The following is a 21,652-nucleotide window of genomic DNA, read 5'->3' on the forward strand; positions in this document are numbered from 1 at the left end:
ATTGTAACTACATCAAAACATATGGGTTTCAATTGCAATACAACTAAGCTTGATTGACATAACAAAACCACCAAAGTTTGTACGCAGCGAATACGTTTTATTGCATGAGTTTAAACAATCGCTGTGGTCATAACTCATAATATAGAAAATTAACATATTTTTTTGCAAAAAGTTTGTTTTTTGTCCATGTCTAGTTTTATGTAAATTAAATTGTTCTGTTTATGCTTTTAAAGTAACTGTCGCCATTGTTTCGAAACATGTACTGTAATGATAATGTATGTCACCTGTTGAAACATATCCGCAAATTACCCATTGAAATGCCGGTACCTTAAAATTACAACAAATGACCACGAGACAACTGCACGACATTAGTGAATCACATAACAGCGTAAGTGTTGTAAAATATTTGAACGACATTTATTCAAACTTTAAGCCTGAACAAATTCCATACAAAAACGTAACAAATGTTTTACAAATTTGTAAGATGCCAAATAGATTAATATTGTGAGCATAGAATTTTTCAATACCTTTCAAAGTCTATTTAGTTCTACTTCTAAAGTCTAAACTGACTCATTCTAACTTTATTTGTTACTTTTGTTAAAAAAATTTGCACACAATGGTATAGTGGCCACAAAAATAACAATGTATATTACTTTCACTTAATGAAAACCAAGTAGCGAAGTCAAGACTTAGAATTTAGGCACAACTAATTTGAAATGCTGCGACTAGTACTACCTTCAGTCTGTATACAACTACAAGCAGTCACAAACAAAATCAAACACCATGAAACGCCGTACACCGCATCAATGAGCACAGTTGGCGCGAGCACTGCCTAGCTCTAACGCAACTTAAAGCGGTTTTAACAACGAGCTTCATGCAGTCAATCGATTCTTCAGTCTTTGTAACAGTTAACAAAAATAGACGAAAACACCTAAAATTAAGTTTAGGTACGGTCCTATAATAAAAATGTTGCCGAAATACCAGTGACCTGTCGAACACTGTTTTGACAAAGACTTCCAAAATCTGGGCTGCCTGCCAACCCAAACACTGTTGTATCCGCGAAGTCTTTCCTAGCAATCACTTTATCGCGTGGACAGTACTTAGCCGTGGGCAAATAGGAAGTGGTGGTCGAATTCAAGTGTTCCACTTCACTTAAAACAACACTCCACTATGCCAGGTATAATCAAGCGTTATTAATGGAAGTGTTTTGTCGTTTGTACGTCTACGGTTTGGAGTACAAATGATTGAGCATTTTAGAAGGTTGCTCGACTGGTATGTAGTGTATAAAATGCATTTTAGACGCTTTATTAATCTATGTTGTCACAATAATTATGTTATAAATAATATTACCACTGATTATAATCAGTGCGAATCAGGACTTTTTTGCATCTTTAATTTTTTGTAATCTTTGTGCGAAGACATACTTCAAATTATAGATACAAATATGAAGCCTAGAATATAGCTTGCAATTGCTACAAGAAATTGAAGATGGCGCGCACAGATAAATCACAACAATCGCATCTCAAGTAGTTATCTTAGCTACGCCCATTTCCAAACAAACGCTGCCCGCAGAAAACAACACTATACATTAAGATGAGTAGCAGAATTCCAATATTTTTGTCGTGCGACACTGGGCATTGTGATGTCACAGAGCAAGTCAGGGTGGCAGTCACGCATAATATAAAACTTGAAAGCGATCGTAAAAACGCCGTTGGTGTTTTTTTTCTGCTCGAGTCTTGGTTGCTTTACAACAGTGCAAAGAAAAAAACGCCGCACGCACCACAAACGGAAAAAATGTGCCACGCGTCTACACATCGAAAAAGTAAATTACGTTACTCTGGTTTCTCCTCACACGCATAAATCTTTCGCCTTTTACTAAAGATTTCCGTGGGGGGGAACATTTCAATGAGTCTTTTCGAATTTTTCTTCCCTGCTTTGGCAGGGTTTCTAAACTATTCAATCATTACGATGCAGTTTGTGGGTTAGCAATTTCATGAACGGGAAATTGGTTGCTCACTTTACAGCAGTGGTGTGCAACCTGCAGCCCGCGGAGACGCTGGGGTATCAAATGTACTGGCAAGCGAGTCCAATTATTTTATATTTTTGAACAGATTAATGTATCCGGTGCTATTTTTCTGCGACCTGACACTATGTGGATAGAAACAAATGCAAATTTACTTTTAGTTATTAACTCAAAATAGGCATATTTGGTATGCAAAAGTATGGTAACTACTTGACTTGCCATTAAAATCACCTGGCGTGTCGCCTTTTACCGATTTCTTATACTAAGTAATAAATAGCCAAGGCCTCAATAGCGCCACCTTACGAACACACCTTTTACGTAACCACGACATAAGCAAAACAAATATTTGCAATGATTACGAAGCAAATAACTGAGCGACGGTTTTTATGATTGCGGATAAGTTTGGCGAATCTCACTGGCAGAGACTAGTTGCTGCAAATTCAACAATCATTAACCATTGCAAACACACAACTATTCCGACGTAACTTTGCCATTATTTTCTGAAAAGTTTGTCATTGTTACACGAAAAAGTATTCTTTGTAATTAGTAAGTAAACACAAAAAATTTTGCAAATGGTAAAATAGTTATCTGGTTTTAAAATGCCAACAAACAACAGACTTTCAAACGGTTCCATTGTAGTTTATTCTGCAAAGATGTGTTAAAAAGTTGTTGCACGAAAATAGTTTTTGCAATTGGAAAGAAAATACAAAAATATCCTTTTGCAAATTGCAAAATAGTTATTCGTTTTTGAAACGACAACAAAGAACAGACTTTATAACAGTGCCATTGTTGCAGCACTCACAACACCTATTAGTCAATTGTTCGCTCTATATGTTTTGATACGTTTATAACAAATGAAATAAAAGCTTTATGTTCATTTGTGAAATTTATTTTTTTAAACACCAAATTTAATGCAAACAATTGAAATCGAGATTATCAATAAAACTTATAAACAACTAAACATAGACTAAAAAGTGGAGTGTTATGTCAGTTTTGTGTTAAATGCATTCATATCATGCAAAAGTAATGTTTGTAAAGTTAAGTATTTGCCAAAGCGCGAGAAATAGTGCAGAATTTGTTCATCGCAAACAAATAGGACCAAACTTTGAACCTATTGTGTCGCAACAACGGGGCACCTAGTTAGAGCAGCGAAAAATAGTTTGTTCAACGTCAATCGTTAACCCAAATTCGTCGAGAGCACCTTATTGTGACGTAACAATGCAAAGTGTTCTTCAACCGAAGTTATTTAAGAGCGACTGAGATTTGAGAAACCGAATGCCAGATAGAAGTGCCTTGCTAAGCTTAGTAGGAATAGTTGATTCTAGGGTGTTTTTGAGAGAAAAAGCAGATTAAAAACACAACGTAACATGTGACTAATAGATCATAACAAAAATAATGTATATTGCAAAGAAAAAGTCGTAAAACGACAAGGGATAGCTTTGTTACATTGACAGTTCTGGCGTTTTCATCTTTTAATGTGGGTTAAAGAACAAATATTTAAGACTAGACAATTTCACAGTGGACATGTTTTTTAAAAACATATCATAAAAAGCATGCAATCAAAATGCTTTTTGTTGCATTCACGATTTGTTTTTCTGCATTTTTTTGCACCAAAGTTCAGTATCAAGTACTATTTATTTTAATCGAAAACGTACTGTTGTGTCTAAAACGTTTCGTTTTGTACAGTGGTTCTCAACTGGTGGCCCATAGAACGTCCACTAATTTTAGTAAAAAACCAGAGATGATTGCATACTACATGTTAAAAGAGTATCAAAGTGTTGGCTGATGATAATTGTATCTCACTTATTGAAAATCTATTGTAAAGAAATATGTTTCAAGCCCAAATGGTTGTTTCGTATGCATACTTCAATCTTGCTCAAAATGAAATGATAAAAATGACATTATTTTTACTGGGCCGGCGGTGCATGGCCCGAAACGAGTTGAGAACCACTGGTTTAGTATTTTAGTTTGCATGCTACCAATAGTAATTAACCTTTTAGTTTATTGCCAGCAAACTTTTATCAGTTGTGAACAGTTACAAAGTGAAGTGCTTGCAAAATGTCTAAAAACGACGCCTACGATTCGGACAGCGATAAAATGACGCCATCAACTAGTGACGTCACTGTAGAAGTGAATGGTAATCGCATGGAAATGGAACCGACTCATGATGGTCCGTACGCAGGTATGAACTTTAACAATTAGTTTTTAATGCAGAGATTGGAAATATGAATGTGAAAAACGTCGTGTTTTCAAAACCAACGACATAAACTAATAAAATGGAAGGTTATTGAACGCAAAATAGTAAAGGCCACATTTGGTTATTTTTTTTAAAGCGCTGCAGCTTTAAAAATGTTTTTACAAGGCGATATGTTCATAGGACAGCAACTCATTTTGATGCGTTTAACGCCCAGGTGCAACATTGTACAGGTGTTGGGTCGACTGCCCTAGATGCGTTTTTGATCATTTTAATGTAGGTTATCAACAATTTGATACACCTAAAATCGGAAAATAATTTCTTTATCATGTGTATGATATAGTAGGGTGGTTTAACAAGTGCGCTAAAGTCAACAAAAAATATATTTTGTTGCAAATATTACAAGTTTTGATGATTAAAAGCGCAGATATTGCATTAACTCCGTTTTAAGCCTTGCTTTAAAGGCCGTTACGTTCTACCTAACATAATCAGAGTGCAAGATATTTGTTATGTCGACCCACAGTGCTACATGATTCAGGCAAGCATATACAACTCAAGTAACATCGCGTTAATGTTTGACAACTTTCCACTGCTCGTATCCAATCTCCACCTCTCATCCAACAAAATAATCATTTTGTATTAGTTTTTTTAAGATATTGAATTACAAGGTTTTTTAGTGGCAAGTTCCACTGAAACATAAGTATCTAAATCATTTATGTGTCCTTAATATTGCTCAAAAAGTTTTTGAACGGCATTTTTCCTACCTTTTTGTCTGCTTTCATAGCTGGGAAACTAATCAATACGTTTAACCTACAACCGTTACTAACACCTTGTATTACGCAAAATAACCTGTACCTAAACTTTCAACAGGAATGCCAAAAGAGGTTCTGCTCAAGTATTCACGACAGAAGAAGTTCGTTTGGGCCCGCAACATTCTCACAGCCTGTGTGATTTTGACGATCCTGGCTCTGTTATCGATGGTCATCGCGCTCATTGCTGTTTCTCCAGCATGCCAGAAGTTCTTTCAAACAAGCCCCATTTACCAGATCTACCCTAAATCCTTTGCAGACTCGAACAACGACGGAATGGGAGATATCAATGGTTAGTTTGACCGTTAATGATGTTGCCAAATTTGCCCAAATTTACAACGTTATTGTACGCATGAAAGTAAAGGGCACAATTTAATGATGTGTCAAATTTGCAACGTTATTGTACGCATAAATATAAAGGGCACAATTGGTTAAATTTGAAAGCGCTGCCGCTAAAACACTGTATAACAAGGTGTTCTAATAAGCGACGGAAACTTATTTTAAAGCGTTCAATGACCTGGTGCCACATTGTATAAGCTTTCGCTTGACTACCCTACTTGCATTGTTGCCCCAAGCGGCATAATTTTGGTAAAATTGTTGTTATACTACTTTGAGGGTTAGTCGGCGAATAATTAGTTTGGGTCACTTTTATCACCACCTTTCTACTAGTACAGATTTTTCATTGATGTTGGGATATAAAAGCGGACTTTTAAGTACGTTTTACTGAAAAATAATGTGAAAATAATGCTAGTCGTCATATATGAGCAAAATCGATGGCTTTCGAAGCGATGTACTGGCATTTATACTGGACTCCAAAAGATTACGGACAATAAAAATGATTTTCTGCCATTAAAAGATTAATTTTGAATTACACAAGATTTGACGCTAAGCTAAAGGGAAATATTATTTCTATTTTATGTAGTTTTAAGAATTGCGAATTTATTCAAAACGAGTTTGCACAGTTTTGCACGATTTTGAAACGATCCACATTCCGACGAACGTAAACCTTTTTATTGGTCGTTAATGTGAAATGAGTTTTAATATGTTGTAAATGAGTAACTTGTCTGTTAGTTTGTCAAACAATAGCGGAGTCCTGCTTTGGACTGTTAAGTGTTCAAACTCGTGAAAACAGTCTTGTGACAAACGAACACTTGAACTTAAAATTAGTACCTTGTAGTTGGACCCAAAATTCACAAGATAAAAAATCACAAGGTCTCCAACTGAGCTACACGAGCTCAATGGAGAATCCGCCGAAAGTCGAATCACGAGCACCGTTGCCTGTCTTGTATGCTGCACATGTCAGCTTCATAGTAGCCAGATTAGGTTCGCTAGATTGACCAGTATCAGTTAAGATTCATAACTAGGATCAGCCATCTAACAGCAGTACTCACAATTGTGCCATATAGCTGAAATAATCGCGCAACGCTAAGATGTTATAGAATGTGACAAGCAGGGGACACAACAAACGATAATTAGTCAGTAGCTACAACGTTCATTTATGCTTTGCTAACGGGAGTCGGTTTAAACGAAAACACACCAGCTAAAAACTACTTACCAAGTTATCCGACTCGCCGTATAAAAACTTCGAAAGCTTTTTAGGTTATTTCAACAGTCAACTTTTCTTGTTATGTTTAGGAATTAGAAGCAAACTGGCTTACTTGGGAGACGACCTCAACATCGAGACGGTTTGGCTCAATCCGGTTTACGATTCTCCGCAAATAGACAACGGGTACGATGTGTCAGATTATCGTTCTATTTGGCCATTATTCGGAACAATGGCCGATATGGAAGAACTCATCACTGATCTGCACGACAGAGGTAAAGTTGTTAGATTGTGCAGAAAGATGTACTATTTTAGGAAAAGAACAACGTTTCAAATACAGGGCACAGACAAATCCGAAATCTCACCCACCTTCGGCCAAGGCTTTTGTTTCGATTATCCAGAATTCCCGATTAAGAGGATTGTGTTTAATCGGTTTATTTTTTTATCCAATAGTGGGCAACGGTTAGGCATTGACAAAAAGGGCCGGAATTTCCACTTGACATGATTGCTACCAGTCTGGTGTCTAGTGATATGTTTAACGTTTCTTTAGGTTTAATAAATTTAGCAAACCAACAAATTTTTTAAAAAATGCTGGACTAAAACAAATTTTCCTACTGAATATAGATAACTTTGGGCTAGTTTGTGGGATGGGTAATTTTTGCCATAAACTGACATAAAATTATGCAAAACAATCCTTAAAAAAATGTCCCAGACTACCGTGCTTCCTAAGTTATGTGATTTGTCATATTGTCAGATTTTAGAAAAGAAATAACATAGGATGATAAAAATCATAGTACACCAGACCCATTGAAGACTCCATACCGAGTCAGCCGGTCACCAAGCATTCACCACCATATGGCAAGGCGTAGGCTAGAAAAATCTAGTCTGCGGTGGGATTTGAACCCACGACAGGAGTCTTTTCTGGGACTCGGTGATAAATTCAACCTGGCTTCAGTCTGCTAGGTTAAATTAAATAGTTAGAGAATTGCTATCAACTATCAGAAGGCCCTTATAGCTGCCAAAGTGCAATTGTGCTGCTACGATTTTGCCTGTCGAAAACTTAACTCAAACATATTATTTTCATTTTTTTAGGTATGAAATTGATCATGGATTTTGTCCCAAATCACACTAGTGATCAACACAAGTGGTTCAATGCCAGTTCTAATCCTAACCATACGGATCATGAACAGTACAGGGATTATTATATATGGGTTAATAGTACTAATGGATCCGCTACAGGGCTTCCAAACAATTGGGTAAACATTTTGGCTTACAAAAACAATCATCTTGCCTCAGAAACAAGTCTTTAGGAGCAAATGTTAACAAAAGTTAATTTTCCCTGCATTTTTCTGTTGCTGAGGCTACTACCGTCATCTCCAGTAACTTGCATGTTTTTGTCAAAGAATCAGGATTATGAAATTAAAAAATATCACTTCTCAAATAATACTTTGGAACACTATATACACATCTGTTCATACGTTTAAGTGTGTCAAATTTTTTTTTTAACTTACCAAACAAAAAATTGGAACCAAGTAAAAAATATTATTTATCAAGAAATATTTTGGTTCACAAATTGTTTGGTAAATTAGATGTGTGATCAATCAAATCCACAGCAATACCAATCGAACTGTGTTTAAACTTTTAAGAATTGGTACAGCTTTAATTCCTAAAATTGTATTGATTCTGTTTTTAATGTTGAAAACAATAGCTTCAAACTTAACCTTTAGTGCAGGGGTTCTTAACCGACATGCAGTGTGAAATTATACACTATTTAGGCATTTTTCTAAAGAAGGCGTAACAAGTTACTTCGATATATGTCTTTGACTGATTGGAACTGACTGATTGTTGGTGTGCTGTAAATTTTGTTGAACTTACAAAACTGTTTTAATGCATGCATTCAACATGTAAGCTATAAATACACTGAGTTTAATTCCTATTATTACAATTTTATTTACTTCCATCTGCCTTGTAGACAGGGGGTAGGAGAAATTTTCATGAAAGCTCAAAGGGTACGAGCGCTATAAAGGTTAAGAAACACTGCTTTGGTGTTAACCAAATATTTTTATTTAGCAAAGTGTTTTTCCTGGGAATGCAACTTCTCCAGCTTGGGAGTGGAATGAAAACCGTAAAGCGTTTTACTATCATGCTTTTTACAAAGAGCAGCCCGATCTGAACCTCAGAAATGACCAAGTACTTCAAGAACTTGAGGTAAGTAAAACAAATGTAAACCTTGTGTTTGCAGACAACAAAACCCAAAGTATTATTGGCATGTATATGGTGTTGTTGTCAGACATAACATATCAACAATTATCGCTCTTTTAGTAGATTTTTGCTGTAAATAAACGATGTTTTGACACCCAAAATAAGATGCCTTCTTTAGAATAAATAAACATCTGCTGGAACAGCCATAATTGGTAATACTTTATTGGTATGAGCTGTGTTAAGTATGAAAGGTATTCGGTGGGTAACTTGACGGCATATTGCTGATTAATTACTTAAAATTATCTATAATTTATGCCAGGTGTGGGAAACTCTAAAAAGAGTTTTTGTCGACAAATACAGACTATTACAGTTATTGGCAAAACAAATGTCATCTTTTTATATAATAACTGATTTATCTGTGTTAAGTTTAAATTCACTACTACCATGCAGTTAAATGGAGTGTGATCAACCAATGTGCAATTAGCCAGATTAATGTGTATTGAAAATTCTTTTTTTTCTATTGGTTTTGTCTAGGATATTATGGCCTATTGGATGGACATGGGGGTTGATGGTTTTCGATGCGATGCATTGGCTTTCATGCTGGAGTCCAAAAGTTTACGAGACAACCCACTTAAAGATGATACACAGCCAGTAAGAGACTCTTTTTTTAATTCCGAGTTCAGATATTAAGCTAGAAGAACCAATTTATTCATGATACTTTAAGGGTAGATTTGCAATAAATATAGATTTTACAGTAAGCTATCCAAGACACATTTGTATATTTTTTTATGAGATAAAAAAGCTTGATCTTAAATCTGCCAAAGTATTAACCCAATTTTTTACCTAAACTTACTGGTGATGTACTTGATTTTTGTCCAGCCATCGTACGAGAACATGTATCCTGACTACACAGAAAACCAGAATGGGGTCCATGAAATTGTGGCTTCTTGGAGAAATTTACTGAAAAAATACAGCAGTGAACCAGGGGTTTACAGGTAAAAAAATAAATAACAAAAGCTTTGACACAAATTATTGTCATTAAAAAAGCAATGCTGATGATGATGTAAATAAATGTAAACAATTTTTCATTTAAGTCAGAGGATTTCTTCTTTATTAATACTTTTTTAAAACAGTTTTACTCAGTAATTAGCAATCATGGACATATACGTAACTGCTATTAGAGGGATAGACACCATTCATACATTTATTATTATAAAAAGCAAAGTTTCATGCATAAGCTTATTTTAACTCAAAACGTTTTAGTGCGATATAACTATTTCAGTTATAGTACAAATATATATAGCTTAAGTTTGAGTTTTGATCTAAACATTAACAACAATGAACCCTTTACATTTTTACTGCTTGCAACAACTTTTTAACTATTATTTCTAGGTTTATGGAAACTGAAGTATATAACGAAGACATAGACATCATAATGCGATATTATGGTACTGAATGGCAAGATGAGGCTGATTTTCCAATGAATTTCCTGCTTATTGATATCGGTAACGACCCATCGTCATGGAGTGGAAAAAACATTGAAGCAACAGTCTTAAAATGGATGCAAAATATGCCGCAATCAAAATGGCCAAACTGGGTGGTAGGGATTTGATTTTTAATAGATGTTTAAAAAAACAGAGCTCTTGGGTAAAAAACAGTTTATTAAATGTCTTAAAGAGGTAGAAAATTATGAAAAAAATAACTTTTTAAAGTGGTTCTAACCTACCAGACATCTTTTTTGTGCTGACTTTAAATAGCAAGTTCAATTTATCTTTTTATACAGTAAACTGCAATATGCAATTAAGTACAATGTTTTTTCAACTAATAAGGCTATAGTTTAAAGTTCACTATACCAGAAGCTGCAAATTGTAATTAAGGCAAATAGTAAACAGGAGAGCTTTCGCTGTTGTGCAATTTCACATCGTGAAATACTTGATTAATATGTATTTCTAGTAATTTATTTTTTTCAATGATAAATGACTTTAGACCAGTGGTTTTTATTTGTCGACTTTTTTATTATTTCAACTTTTTTATTGTCGGGGCCAAATTGTATTTTTTAAGTGTGTTTGGAGCCACAAAAAAACAAAACTTTGAGAAAATCGCTAAAGAAGATGACTTTGAAAGCTAAAATAGCAGTGTTTGGTGATTGTCTGAGGTTTGGTGAGAGCCGCAAAATAAGTAGTTGGGAGCCACATGTGACCCTGAGAACCGCGTTCAAGAATCATTGCTTTAGACCTATTAAATTTTACAGTATGTTGTTAGCAAAAAAAAACAAGTTTCAGGTATGTTATTAGAAACCATTTCCATTCACACAGGTCGGTAACCATGACAACTCACGCTTAGTAACACGCCTGGGTGAAAAGAGGGCAAGGTGCACTTCGTTTCTCACACTCACACTTTCAGGAACACCAGGCATTTACTATGGAGAAGAAATCGGAATGACTGACTACAAGATGTCAGATCAAAGTGTGAGCACAACATACATTTAAATATGTGTGCAAAATACAGTGCCTTTAAATATCTAAATTTCGTTTTAACAGCTTTTGGTTATCCACTCGTCCTATAAATCGTTTTGTCCTATAAAGTCAGATTGAATGTTGTTTCAGTTTTTAATTTAACAACACAAAACAGTTGTACATTCTAATAGTCTCATATTAAAAAGAAGAATACTCAAAAAAAAATATTATTACATTAAGCTCAGTCCCAAAAGCACCTCTAAAAATTGTAATCTGTTAAACATAATCCTAAGTGCACCAGATAAAGAAAGCACTGTACTTAAACATTAACTAAAAATAAAAAATGTATAGTCTGCAACGTTATGAAAATAATAAGCTTTAACACAACATTTCCAAACAGGATTTCAGAGATCCAGAACGAACCCCAATGCAATGGGATAATACTGCTACTGCTGGGTTTTGCTACAATTGCACACCATGGCTTGCAGTTAATCCAAATAATAATGACATAAATGTTGAGGTAAAAAGCACAAAGTTGTAGTTGTGATTAAATGTGTTTAATACTGCAAATGCTAACTTGTGTATTAAAAAAAAAACAGGTCCATTGAAACTTCATTTGTGCTTTTTCTATTTTAAGTTTTACAGAAGATAATGTTGCTTGAAAATTCAGGCCAATTGTAGTTTAAATTGTGCCTCCCTTTTTACTTACTGAAAGGCAATCTAGCATTAAAGAAGGCCAATTTAAAGCCTTCATCTTGTGTACTTAGGCTGCAAAAACTGAACCTACATCCATGCTATCGATGTATCAGGATTTGTTGCAATTGAGATCTGAAGTTACATTTTTACGAGGATGGTTGTGTGTAGTAAATTCGACACAACGTTCTATAGTGTAAGTATTTCAAATTTTCAAGGTTAACTACATTTTGTGCTTCTACAAATGAAGCACTGTCAAAAGGACAGAACTAATCATTTTGGAGGCAACTGGTTTTTTTTTGTACAGAAATCAATTACTTCAATTAGACATTTCTATTGCTAGGTTGTAAACATTTTAAAAAACGCTTTTATTTCAAACAATAAAAGTTCAGTTGTTTCATAATTATATTTTTGTTTTAAAGGTTTGTCCGGGAAATGACAGGAACGCAATCCTACCTGGTGGCAATTAACTTCGATGATGGTTCAACAGATACTGTCGATCTTACTGCTTTCGACACCATCTTGCCGGAATCTGGGGAAATTGTTGCAGCCAGTGACATGACAACTTCGGGCAACAGACAACTAAGAAATCTTCAAATAGAAGCTGAAACCGGTCTTGTGATAAGTTTCAAACGTGGCGGGTATTTCAACCAGGAGGCAAGCATGTCCGGTCGATGTTTCAATCCACGAAAAGTTTGTGTAAACGTCATTGGATTGCTGGAAGTTTGCTAAGACCAGTAAAAGCTTACAAAGAATCTCATATTTTTTTAATCATGTTCTAATTACTGAAAAAGAAAATATTATGATAGCTACAGAAAAATAAATACCAATGCAAGCAAAATATAAATTGGGTCTTCCTTAGACAGCTAGAAAGTAGTTCAAGACAGGTTTTGCTAACAAGGATGTGAAATTGCATGCAGTTAAATTGTAAATGTAACCAGAAGACAAAACTGGATAGAAATATCAATGAAATAAAATTAGGTAGAATTTACAAATTCGTTGTATGTCATGTAAAGTTCATCTTTGTATGTATTGATGGGAAATATGGAGCAACTGTAAACAAGTATAATTTGAACCAAATGGTTTGCTGAAACAAACAGTGTACCTACAGGTGGAAACTCACTGCAGAAAGTAAATACAAACAATGCACACAAAACAGAAGTTGGCAAAAAGGTGAAATAGAACTGTGGGAGAACAGAGAAGTTCTAATTATAAATAGACACATTTTGCTCTGTTAGATTATAAATCAAACCCTATTAAAAATTTCAAAATAACTAGACTAGTTTTTTTGGACAACAATCCCAGGAAAAGCACAACCTTTTATCTTATGGGCTAAGCTCTAAACACTTGCAAATACCCTCAAAAATCTTAACATGAGTGCTAAACTTATACCTAGCCTAACATATTCTAAGCCAAGTTGAACCAAATAGCAGCAACGGAAAAAACACACATAATGAAATCAATGTTTGCAGACTTTAAGGCTAACAAACTTCTATTTATCATATTTTGACATGACAGCGTCCATAGCTTTCTGCATGTCCCCAATATGTTTCTCGATTCTCGACTCTAGTTCCAACACTCGTTTTTCCTCATTTTGAGCAAACTCTTCAATTGTTGATCCTCCGTTATCCTCGAAGCCCTCATCCGTGATCCCAAGTAGCGCTTGCAGCTGTTTTTCGCTCATACTCCCTGGAACGTTAGAGTAAAATGACACAGAAGATGCATTGACTGATGTAGGATCAATTCCAATTGACTGCAGGAAGTTTTTGGTCGGTGTAGGAGTCCTTGCCTCTTCCCGTAAGTTTTCGGAACTTTCTGTTATTTCGGAGCGTGGAGTAACTGTTGAACTCTCGGCGGAGCGCAGGACAACACTGCTCGCAGATGGTGGAGCTCGAATTTCAGGGTTATGTCCTGATGTTTCTTGTAGTCGTGCTTCAAGAGATGCTATTCGGTGTTCGTACGCTTTGACTATTTCGTTTATTTTCTCATTTTCTTGCGCTTTTGCAAGATCTGTAGGTTTCTCAATGTGAAAAGATTTCTCTTTGTCTTGTAGTTTCTCCTTCAAACTAGAAACCTGCAAAAATAGACTGTAGAATAAACAAGAACAATATGCTACAGCCCTGAAGCGTGCATGTGATCCAGCATACACAACCCACCAATATGTACAAGTTAATTTGGGTGTATTCCAAAGAGAGTATTCTGCGTTTTTTGAAATTTTCCCACCATAAGTTCAAGTCCAAACACATGCTAGATTTTGTTAACCTATACCATGCCATATATAATAGCTTGGAAGGCCAGGTTGATTTGCTACAATGCCTCAATAGGCCTGGTGTAGTGTTGAAAGAAAGATTTAAATCAAGGATGTGAGGATTAAAAAACACTTTACCCCTTGTTACTGATAACTTTTAAAATACAAACCCCCAAAGCAAAGTTTCAGGAATATCAGTCTACACGGCAACAAACATGCTAGTAACATGTGTAATGACCACACAGTACCTGGATTTAAGGGAATCCCTACGATATTGTCGGGACTTTATCCTTGGAACAGAGAAATAAGTTTACCTGCGTAATGAGATGTTGATTTTCATCCTCTAACCTCATAACGGCCTTTCCATAGTTGTGACGTAAATCTGAAAGCTGAAGCTCGGCCTCTGTCAACGATCTAATAAGCACGAAATGTAAATGAAACTAATCAATTAAAACCTATTTACATTAGGTGAGATAAACATAAATTCGTTATTACTGGGATCAGCCCTAAAGCGTTAATGCAGACCAGCGATTATGGCACACTCATCTGTAAATCACAGTCCGCCAAGCCTGTTAAAGGCGTGATACCGAATCAACCCATGTCACCCAAGCATTCCCACATGGCAAGGCGTAGGCTAGAAAAAATTGAGCCTGCGGTGGGATTCAAACCAACGACAGTCGTCTTTCCGGGACTTAATTGTGCATGTCACACTATAGTTGTTATTTAGATTAGGTAATATGAAACATTTCATCATTTCTGCATGGGAATGCAAGTGGAGGCCTCTTGTAATTCTAAAGTATTGTTTGCAACAAGCATTGCAACAAAAGTGCTTACAAGTATAGGATTTTTTGTTCATAAAAGGGACAATGTAGTCAACCCAAGTTAATTGCTTAATCCTGTAAATTGCATTAAAAGCTTGGTAAACGGTGATGCAATTAACTGAATTTGTTTAGTAATACCAAGCAATATGCTCGTGACAAAAGAATCAAAAAGCAGCTACAAAAACCATTCTTTCAAAAACGATTTATTCTTGCCACCAAAATTGCAAAACAATTATGTAGTTTATGTTTAAAAATGGGACATAATAGTTCAACTTGGTTGTATGTAAACGTATTAACAGCAGATTTTGCAAAATTATTTAAAAAAAAACAATAAAAAAAGTTAGGATGAACATAAATTCATAACTGGGATCAGCCCTAAAACGTCCATGCAGACCAGCGATCACGGCACACTTATGTATAAATCACAGCACCCCAGGCCCATTGAAGGCGCGCATACCGAATCAGCCGGTCGCCAAACATTCACAATAAAAAACATTTACACAAAAAATAACAAGTTTGCATAATTTTACCTTTCAGTACTGGCAGACATCACATTTTCAGCTGACACACTTTTCCTGTGCGATCTCAGCTTATTGAGATGCGAAGCAGCCGTTTGTAACTCAGAGTTTAGTTTCTCTCTCTGCCGAGATTCGTCTTGAAGTTGTCTTTCCATCTCAGCGCAGGTTTCTGTCAGTCGCTCAATGTTTGCGTCACGACCGTGAAGATGTGACGATAATTTTGTGACGTCATTCTACACAAAACACCCATTTAGGTATTGCTTTTTTTAGCTTGCCTAATTAAGTTGTTTGTTTTATTTTTATAATCGGTAGGGGAATGCCTGAATGCGTTAGGACTCCACAGTTAAAAAAGTTAACATTGGTCAACAACACTAACGGTTTGGGTCCAATCTGAAAACCCCTGTCTTTTTGTAAACTGAATTTGTGAGCTTCTTAAAAGGCGATGGCCAGTTCTAGAGCATGAATGCTCATGTGTTGTAGCTAGACCCAAACCGTTAGTGTTGTTGACCAATGTTAACTTTTTTTAACTATGGAGTCCTAACGTTTTTTGCTCTTTCACTTTTTTAAAACTGACCTTCATTCCACTCAATTGTGCGGAGTGTGATGCTTCCATCTCTCCTAGTTTGTCGCGAAGCTGTAGAATTTCCTGGTTCAAGTCTTTCACCTACACAGATTACAGCTGTATTATATTTGGATTTTTTGTACAAACTTTCTGACCAACAACGTTTTTAATTCCACACTATTTAGCAAGCAGTCAAAAAGCAAAAAGCAAAATGATATGTAAATGAAATGCGAGTGGTATCGAAGTAAAACAAATTAAATAGATAGAAGTCTGTTAGTGCATTGATTAAAAGCATAAAAGGCTTTTCATCCTCTTAAAATTCAAAAAGAAAAGTTATACTAGATATATATACATAGTCATTACAAGAAATTTGCTAAATTCACCAAGCAAAACAAATACAATTTGAACACAAATTATAAAAACAAAGTAAAAAGCAAAGTTTTGTTATTCTCTAGCATACAAAACATACCCTGGCATTTTCAGTGATTTTGACAACGTCTCTCAGATTTTCAGCTTCTTCTTTAGAATTTTTGAGTTGTTGCTCAAGTGAGCGCACCTCATCCCTTAAGTGCGACTCGGTTTCAGACATTGTTTCTACTGAAGCCTCAAGCAAAGTCACTTTCTGTCTTAAGTCATCACCTTTACCTCTGAGTGGTGAGCGGACCTTAAAAAACGTGAAAATGACAAAAGCGTGACAAAAAAGTCGAGTGAATATGATGCACATGTAATGAATCTCTTAAATTATTAACAGTTTTATGTGGTTTTTGTCTTTAAAAAGACAAAACAGGTGAAAAGTGATGATTGAGACTTCCAAAAAAATGTGGTCAAAATCAAAATCAGCAGTCCTTAAAACAATTTATTTTCATGGAGTTGTAAGAACGAAAATGTGACACAAACTTAACAGTTATAATTCAGTTTATACTAAGGAACACTATACATGGACTTATAAACAGTGAAATAAAAAATAATTAGAAAATAAACAGTGCTGATGCCAAAGTACTGATGTATAGAGGAAGTACCTTGGCAGTAATGTTTATGATGAGTTTATACTAGTTTTAAAAAACTGCTTAATAATAAACCTGGTTAGTTCAACCAAAGGTAAGTACCTTTTCTATACATATTCTGAATAGTAATTTATACACCAAAATTTTTTTAATTGCAAGTTAACAACAGAACTTACCTGCATGGCATCGATGATCTTGTCTTTGGTGACCACAGAAGTCTGCAATTCAGACACTTTGTTTTGTAGAGTGGCAATTTCATGCTCTGAACCTCGTAAAGCAGTTTCTCGTGCTGAAAGAGCCGCTTGTAGACGAGATATTTCTTCTTCCACAACTCGCAACTAAATAAGTAAATTGTTTTATAATGAATTTGTGTAAATGAGAAGACACCAAGTAAAAAAAAAACAGAACTCAATTTAACATTATAAAGAAAACCTTAGACAGAATATGATGTAAGCACAAATGTAGTTATTATTTTTCTAGGTTTTTAAAATACTGTTTAAATAGTCCTTTAATTGTGCATTTATCTATGTATTTAAGCATATACATGACATAAAACAAACAAAACTATGTACTAACACAGTTTGCCTGTTGGAAAACTTATGTTTCATAGCTTACAACTTCACATGATGTCATAAACCCAGCGGTTCTCAACCAGTGGGCCATGGAAGCATTTTGATTGGACCACAGCCCAACCAAATAGAAAGCTTTTTTAAAAAAAAATTACTTTCATTTGTGTCACTATACTCAATTTTACAAGAATAATGCCTTGGAGAGGAATTAAGAAGAAATGTTTTTGTTTTGTTTTCTGTTCTGAACCTATTTTATAGTTGTTTTCTTTCTATCTTAAAAATTTACTGGGCTAAAGAATTTGTTTGCAATGAAAGTGGGCCACGAAAGAAAAAAGGTTGAGAACCACTGATCTAACCCAAATTGGAACATCTATTCTAAATTGAGGCAGTAAAACCCTCTTGTTTATAGACTTTTACAAATTACTTTGCAATTGGCTTTATCAGCCTGTTCCTGGTATCGATATTTTTCTCCAGTGGCCTGGTGTTTGGCAGTTGACATTTCGCGATTCTTAGCTTGGAGATCAGAAATAATGCTTTCCTGTCTCTGAATCAACTCCTTATCATTGGCGAGCTCATCCTCAAGTTTCCGTAGCAATGAATGGCTTGTGCCTTCCATCTCCTCAACCATGCGGTTGCTTTTCTTGAGACGATTCTGAGCAATGGTAAGTTGTTGCTGAGCGTGTTCGTAGTTCGATGCAATTGCTCGCTTCTGTTTTTCCATGCATTCAAGCTGATGCTGAAGAGACCGTTTGCTGAAAATCAATTATAGTAAGTAAGTCGGCATTGGTTTTGCCTTGCTTAACATTTAATTCAACAGTTTCATGGTAGCTACTTTTTTCATGGTAGCTACTTTAGCTACTATCTGGACCCATTTGGACCAAAAAATTGTCTGGATTAGGCACATTACAAATCATTTGTAACTCAAGTTTTGTCCAAATTAGCAAAGATCTGGATTAACCAAATGGTATAGATCAGGGGTGGCCAAACTTTTTTACCAGAGGGCCAAATTTGCAACTGTCTTGCCACTGGAGGGCCGGATTAAATAAGATTTACGTAAAATTTGTCGTAACTGGTTGCCATCTTTATTAAAATATATATTATTGTAGTAGAATAACAATAAATAAGACCATTTTGTTTACACTTGTATTTAAAAAAGGTTTATATATCAATGAGATAAATGCAACTGTCTACAATTTTAAACAAGCCTTTTAAAGTCTGGAGTAAAAAAATAGGCAAGGTGGATGAAACAGGACTGGGGGCCGGATGCAGCCCGTGGGTCATAGTTTGGCCACCACTGGTATAGATAATATGACAACAGGCACAGCTTTTATAAAATTGCAAACAACTTGGGGTTAAACCAATAAAGCAGGCCCTATAAAGTCATTTAAGTCATTTTTTGCAAATTGAAATTGAAGTAATGATATTTTTTGCTGACTCTAATTACCAGTCAATTTTGTAGTAAAAAAAGGGTAATAAATTGGTTGAATCATAAAATGCACCATACAGGCATTGTTGTTGGTAGCTGTAGGAAAATGTTTGAAGTTTTTAAGTGACTACAATAAAGGTATAAAGTGGTTACCTGATATCCCATTCACTCTTTTCTTTCTCATGTTGCACATTTAAAACCTTTTTCTCCTTCAACTCGAGAGTGAGGCGATCAATTTCATCGATCATCTCCTTTTCTTTCTCTGCAAAACTTTGAGCCTTCTTTTCTTTGGATCTTGCCATTTTTTCATGGGTTTCCTACAAATATAGACAGTAATTGCAAGTGATAATCAAATAAATATAAGAGTCAAAAATCACACAATTTGCTACACTTGCAGATTTGAAAGGACAAAAACAAAGTTGTAAAGAAGTGTAAAAATAAAACAGAGATTAAATATTAACTTAGGTTTAAGATTCTATGGTACATGCATGACAAGTGGTATATGAAGGCTATTGAGGTTAGTTTATCATGCATGTGTAAAAAGAAAAACAGGCCACTGACAATATGTTCTTACTTTTAGATTCTTAAGTTGATTCTTCAGTTTGTTGAGCTGTGCTTCATATTTTTCAGCAACATTTTTTTGACCAGACTCATAACCTTCAAGTTGGTGCTTCAACATTCCAACCTCCTGGTGTTTCTGTTCCAGTAAAGTCCTAAAATAAATACGTTTTGAAAGACAAATCTATTTTATGGTTGTTATAAACCACATTTTTCAAAAAAGTGTCTCAACAAATACTTGCGTCATCATCAGTGATAACCATTCTACATTGATTTTATTTACTTTTACATGATAACATCAGACGCAACCTGATAAATTTTAGTTACTGATTTTCAACAGTGCAATGTCATTTTATTGTTCTTAAACCAGTTTCATACTTTCTCATTACAAAAGTATTTAATTTGCCCAAGCCATATGACAGATAACTGGGTACTACCTGTATATGATTCTTTACACTTTTACTTTTGAAAAACCAAACAAACAAACATTTTTTCCTTAGAAACAAAATATTTAAATATTGTGGTGAAGAAATAGTTTCTGTTCAAACTACCTTGTATGTAGCAGCTCTTGTTCCCGCAATGTTAAGCAATCTTGGGTAGAAATCAATTCTGCCTCCCATTCCATTTTTTTGTTTCTAACCTAATTTTTAAATAGAAACATATACACCAAAGTTTAATTATTCACATTGCTTTTTACACAGTTAAACAGATTAAAACCTATATGACATACGTTATTTAAGTCCAAAATGTGTTTGAACATGCCTTCAGCAGCTTATTAATTTAAATATTGTGTAACTCTTGTAACATAATTTTGTGTCAAATTTCATGCATGAAATAAATATGAGCCAAATACAAACTAAATCCACTTAAAAAATATCAGAAAAGCTTAATTTGAACAACAACCCAGTCTGCAGAGTGTGGCAGCTGCACGCACGATTATTTTTTCTAAAAAAAATTTTGAACGCCAATTTTAGGGGGTTGCACGTGGAAATTTCGCACAAAACGCATTTAATTGTACTGCCTGGACCTCTTTAACTTGTTGTGCGCCTGCTGAAATTGGCCTTGCACGCAAACTTATAGGTCATACACGCGCGTACGCGGGACATCTTGGTCCTGCACGCACGAGATCTCGTCGGGAACTGCCATGTTCTGCAGACTGGACAACAACCACAAATTATGGAGTTTATGGTTGTTCTAACTAAACAGTAAAAATATTTTTAAATGACTTGTTCTGGACTTTTTTTGTGACGAAAAACACTGTTACCTTACATTTTCTACCATATATAACTAACTATGAACTCATTTTTTTAGGTAAAACGGGTATTTGAGTACAAAATGCCGAAAAAATAAAAAGGTAGACAAAATATAAAGATGTAATTTACCAACCATTATATCGATTTGACGCATGAGTTCCTGCAACTCAGCTCCACATGACGTCAACAATGCACCTTCGCCATTCGGCTTCGACAAACAATCCAATATGCTTTGATCCATATTAGAACTTACAAACGAAACTTATATCGAAAACAATTGTGATGTGAACCTTGACAACCAAATTTCAACCGCTTTCTTGGGGAATAACCCAAATAAACTGTTTACCACGCTTCACTGATTTTTGTTTGTAAGTTTTTTGGATTTACAAAATTCGCTAGAAAACTTTAGGCTAAAACTGATAGGATTGTTGCAGAAGATGTCACAGATGTTAAGCAGGGAGTCAAAACCGCTTTTACTATGGGTTCAGGATTTTTAAATCGTGTAGTTTCGCATTCAAATTACCCAGCCCGGACCGGTTTGCAAATTTTAAACCGGTTTGAATTCCCGATTCCTTAATAGTTTTAAAAGAATTTTGACTATCAAATACAACCTGTTATTTTTGTGGTAGCGATTACAAAAAAATAATACGTGCTGCTTTTTTACCGGTTCGGTTCCTGTTCAACGCCTAGAAAAATTCATCAGCTTCAACTCCGGTTCGGGTTTTAAAAAAATGAAATTTACTGTGTCTGTTGCTGCAGAGTAGGCGACAACT

The 21,652-nt window shown here is 35.1% G+C and overlaps 2 protein-coding genes and 1 non-coding gene across 3 annotated transcripts; 2 read left to right on the forward strand and 1 right to left on the reverse strand.

Annotated features, from left to right (window-relative positions):
* Positions 1 to 1,832: 1,832 nt before the first annotated feature.
* Positions 1,833 to 1,945, forward strand: LOC145210935 (U5 spliceosomal RNA). Its single transcript, XR_013856261.1, has one exon. It is a non-coding gene; the product is annotated as a U5 spliceosomal RNA (small nuclear RNA).
* Positions 1,946 to 4,005: 2,060 nt separating this feature from the next.
* LOC145226898 (amino acid transporter heavy chain SLC3A1-like) lies at positions 4,006 to 12,754 on the forward strand. Its single transcript, XM_080092321.1, has 12 exons — positions 4,006 to 4,205; positions 5,088 to 5,318; positions 6,662 to 6,844; positions 7,662 to 7,825; positions 8,640 to 8,777; positions 9,306 to 9,422; positions 9,651 to 9,766; positions 10,164 to 10,371; positions 11,087 to 11,239; positions 11,628 to 11,747; positions 11,995 to 12,116; positions 12,343 to 12,754. The coding sequence occupies exons 1-12, from the start codon at positions 4,082 to 4,084 to the stop codon at positions 12,650 to 12,652; spliced, it is 1,986 nt and encodes a 661-aa protein (XP_079948447.1). The 5' UTR covers positions 4,006 to 4,081; the 3' UTR covers positions 12,653 to 12,754.
* On the reverse strand, positions 12,707 to 21,207 carry LOC145226882 (centrosomal protein of 63 kDa-like). Its single transcript, XM_080092320.1, has 11 exons — positions 21,013 to 21,207; positions 20,178 to 20,266; positions 19,643 to 19,781; positions 19,222 to 19,385; positions 18,067 to 18,394; positions 17,250 to 17,411; positions 16,539 to 16,733; positions 16,082 to 16,171; positions 15,520 to 15,740; positions 14,483 to 14,582; positions 12,707 to 13,994 (listed from the first exon to the last, which is right to left on the reverse strand). The coding sequence occupies exons 1-11, from the start codon at positions 21,118 to 21,120 to the stop codon at positions 13,413 to 13,415; spliced, it is 2,178 nt and encodes a 725-aa protein (XP_079948446.1). The 5' UTR covers positions 21,121 to 21,207; the 3' UTR covers positions 12,707 to 13,412.
* Positions 21,208 to 21,652: the final 445 nt, after the last annotated feature.

The sequence above is a fragment of the Phallusia mammillata genome, chromosome 1 (genome assembly GCF_965637545.1).
Source record: "Phallusia mammillata chromosome 1, kaPhaMamm4.hap1.1, whole genome shotgun sequence".
Taxonomy (NCBI): Eukaryota; Metazoa; Chordata; class Ascidiacea; order Phlebobranchia; family Ascidiidae; genus Phallusia; species Phallusia mammillata.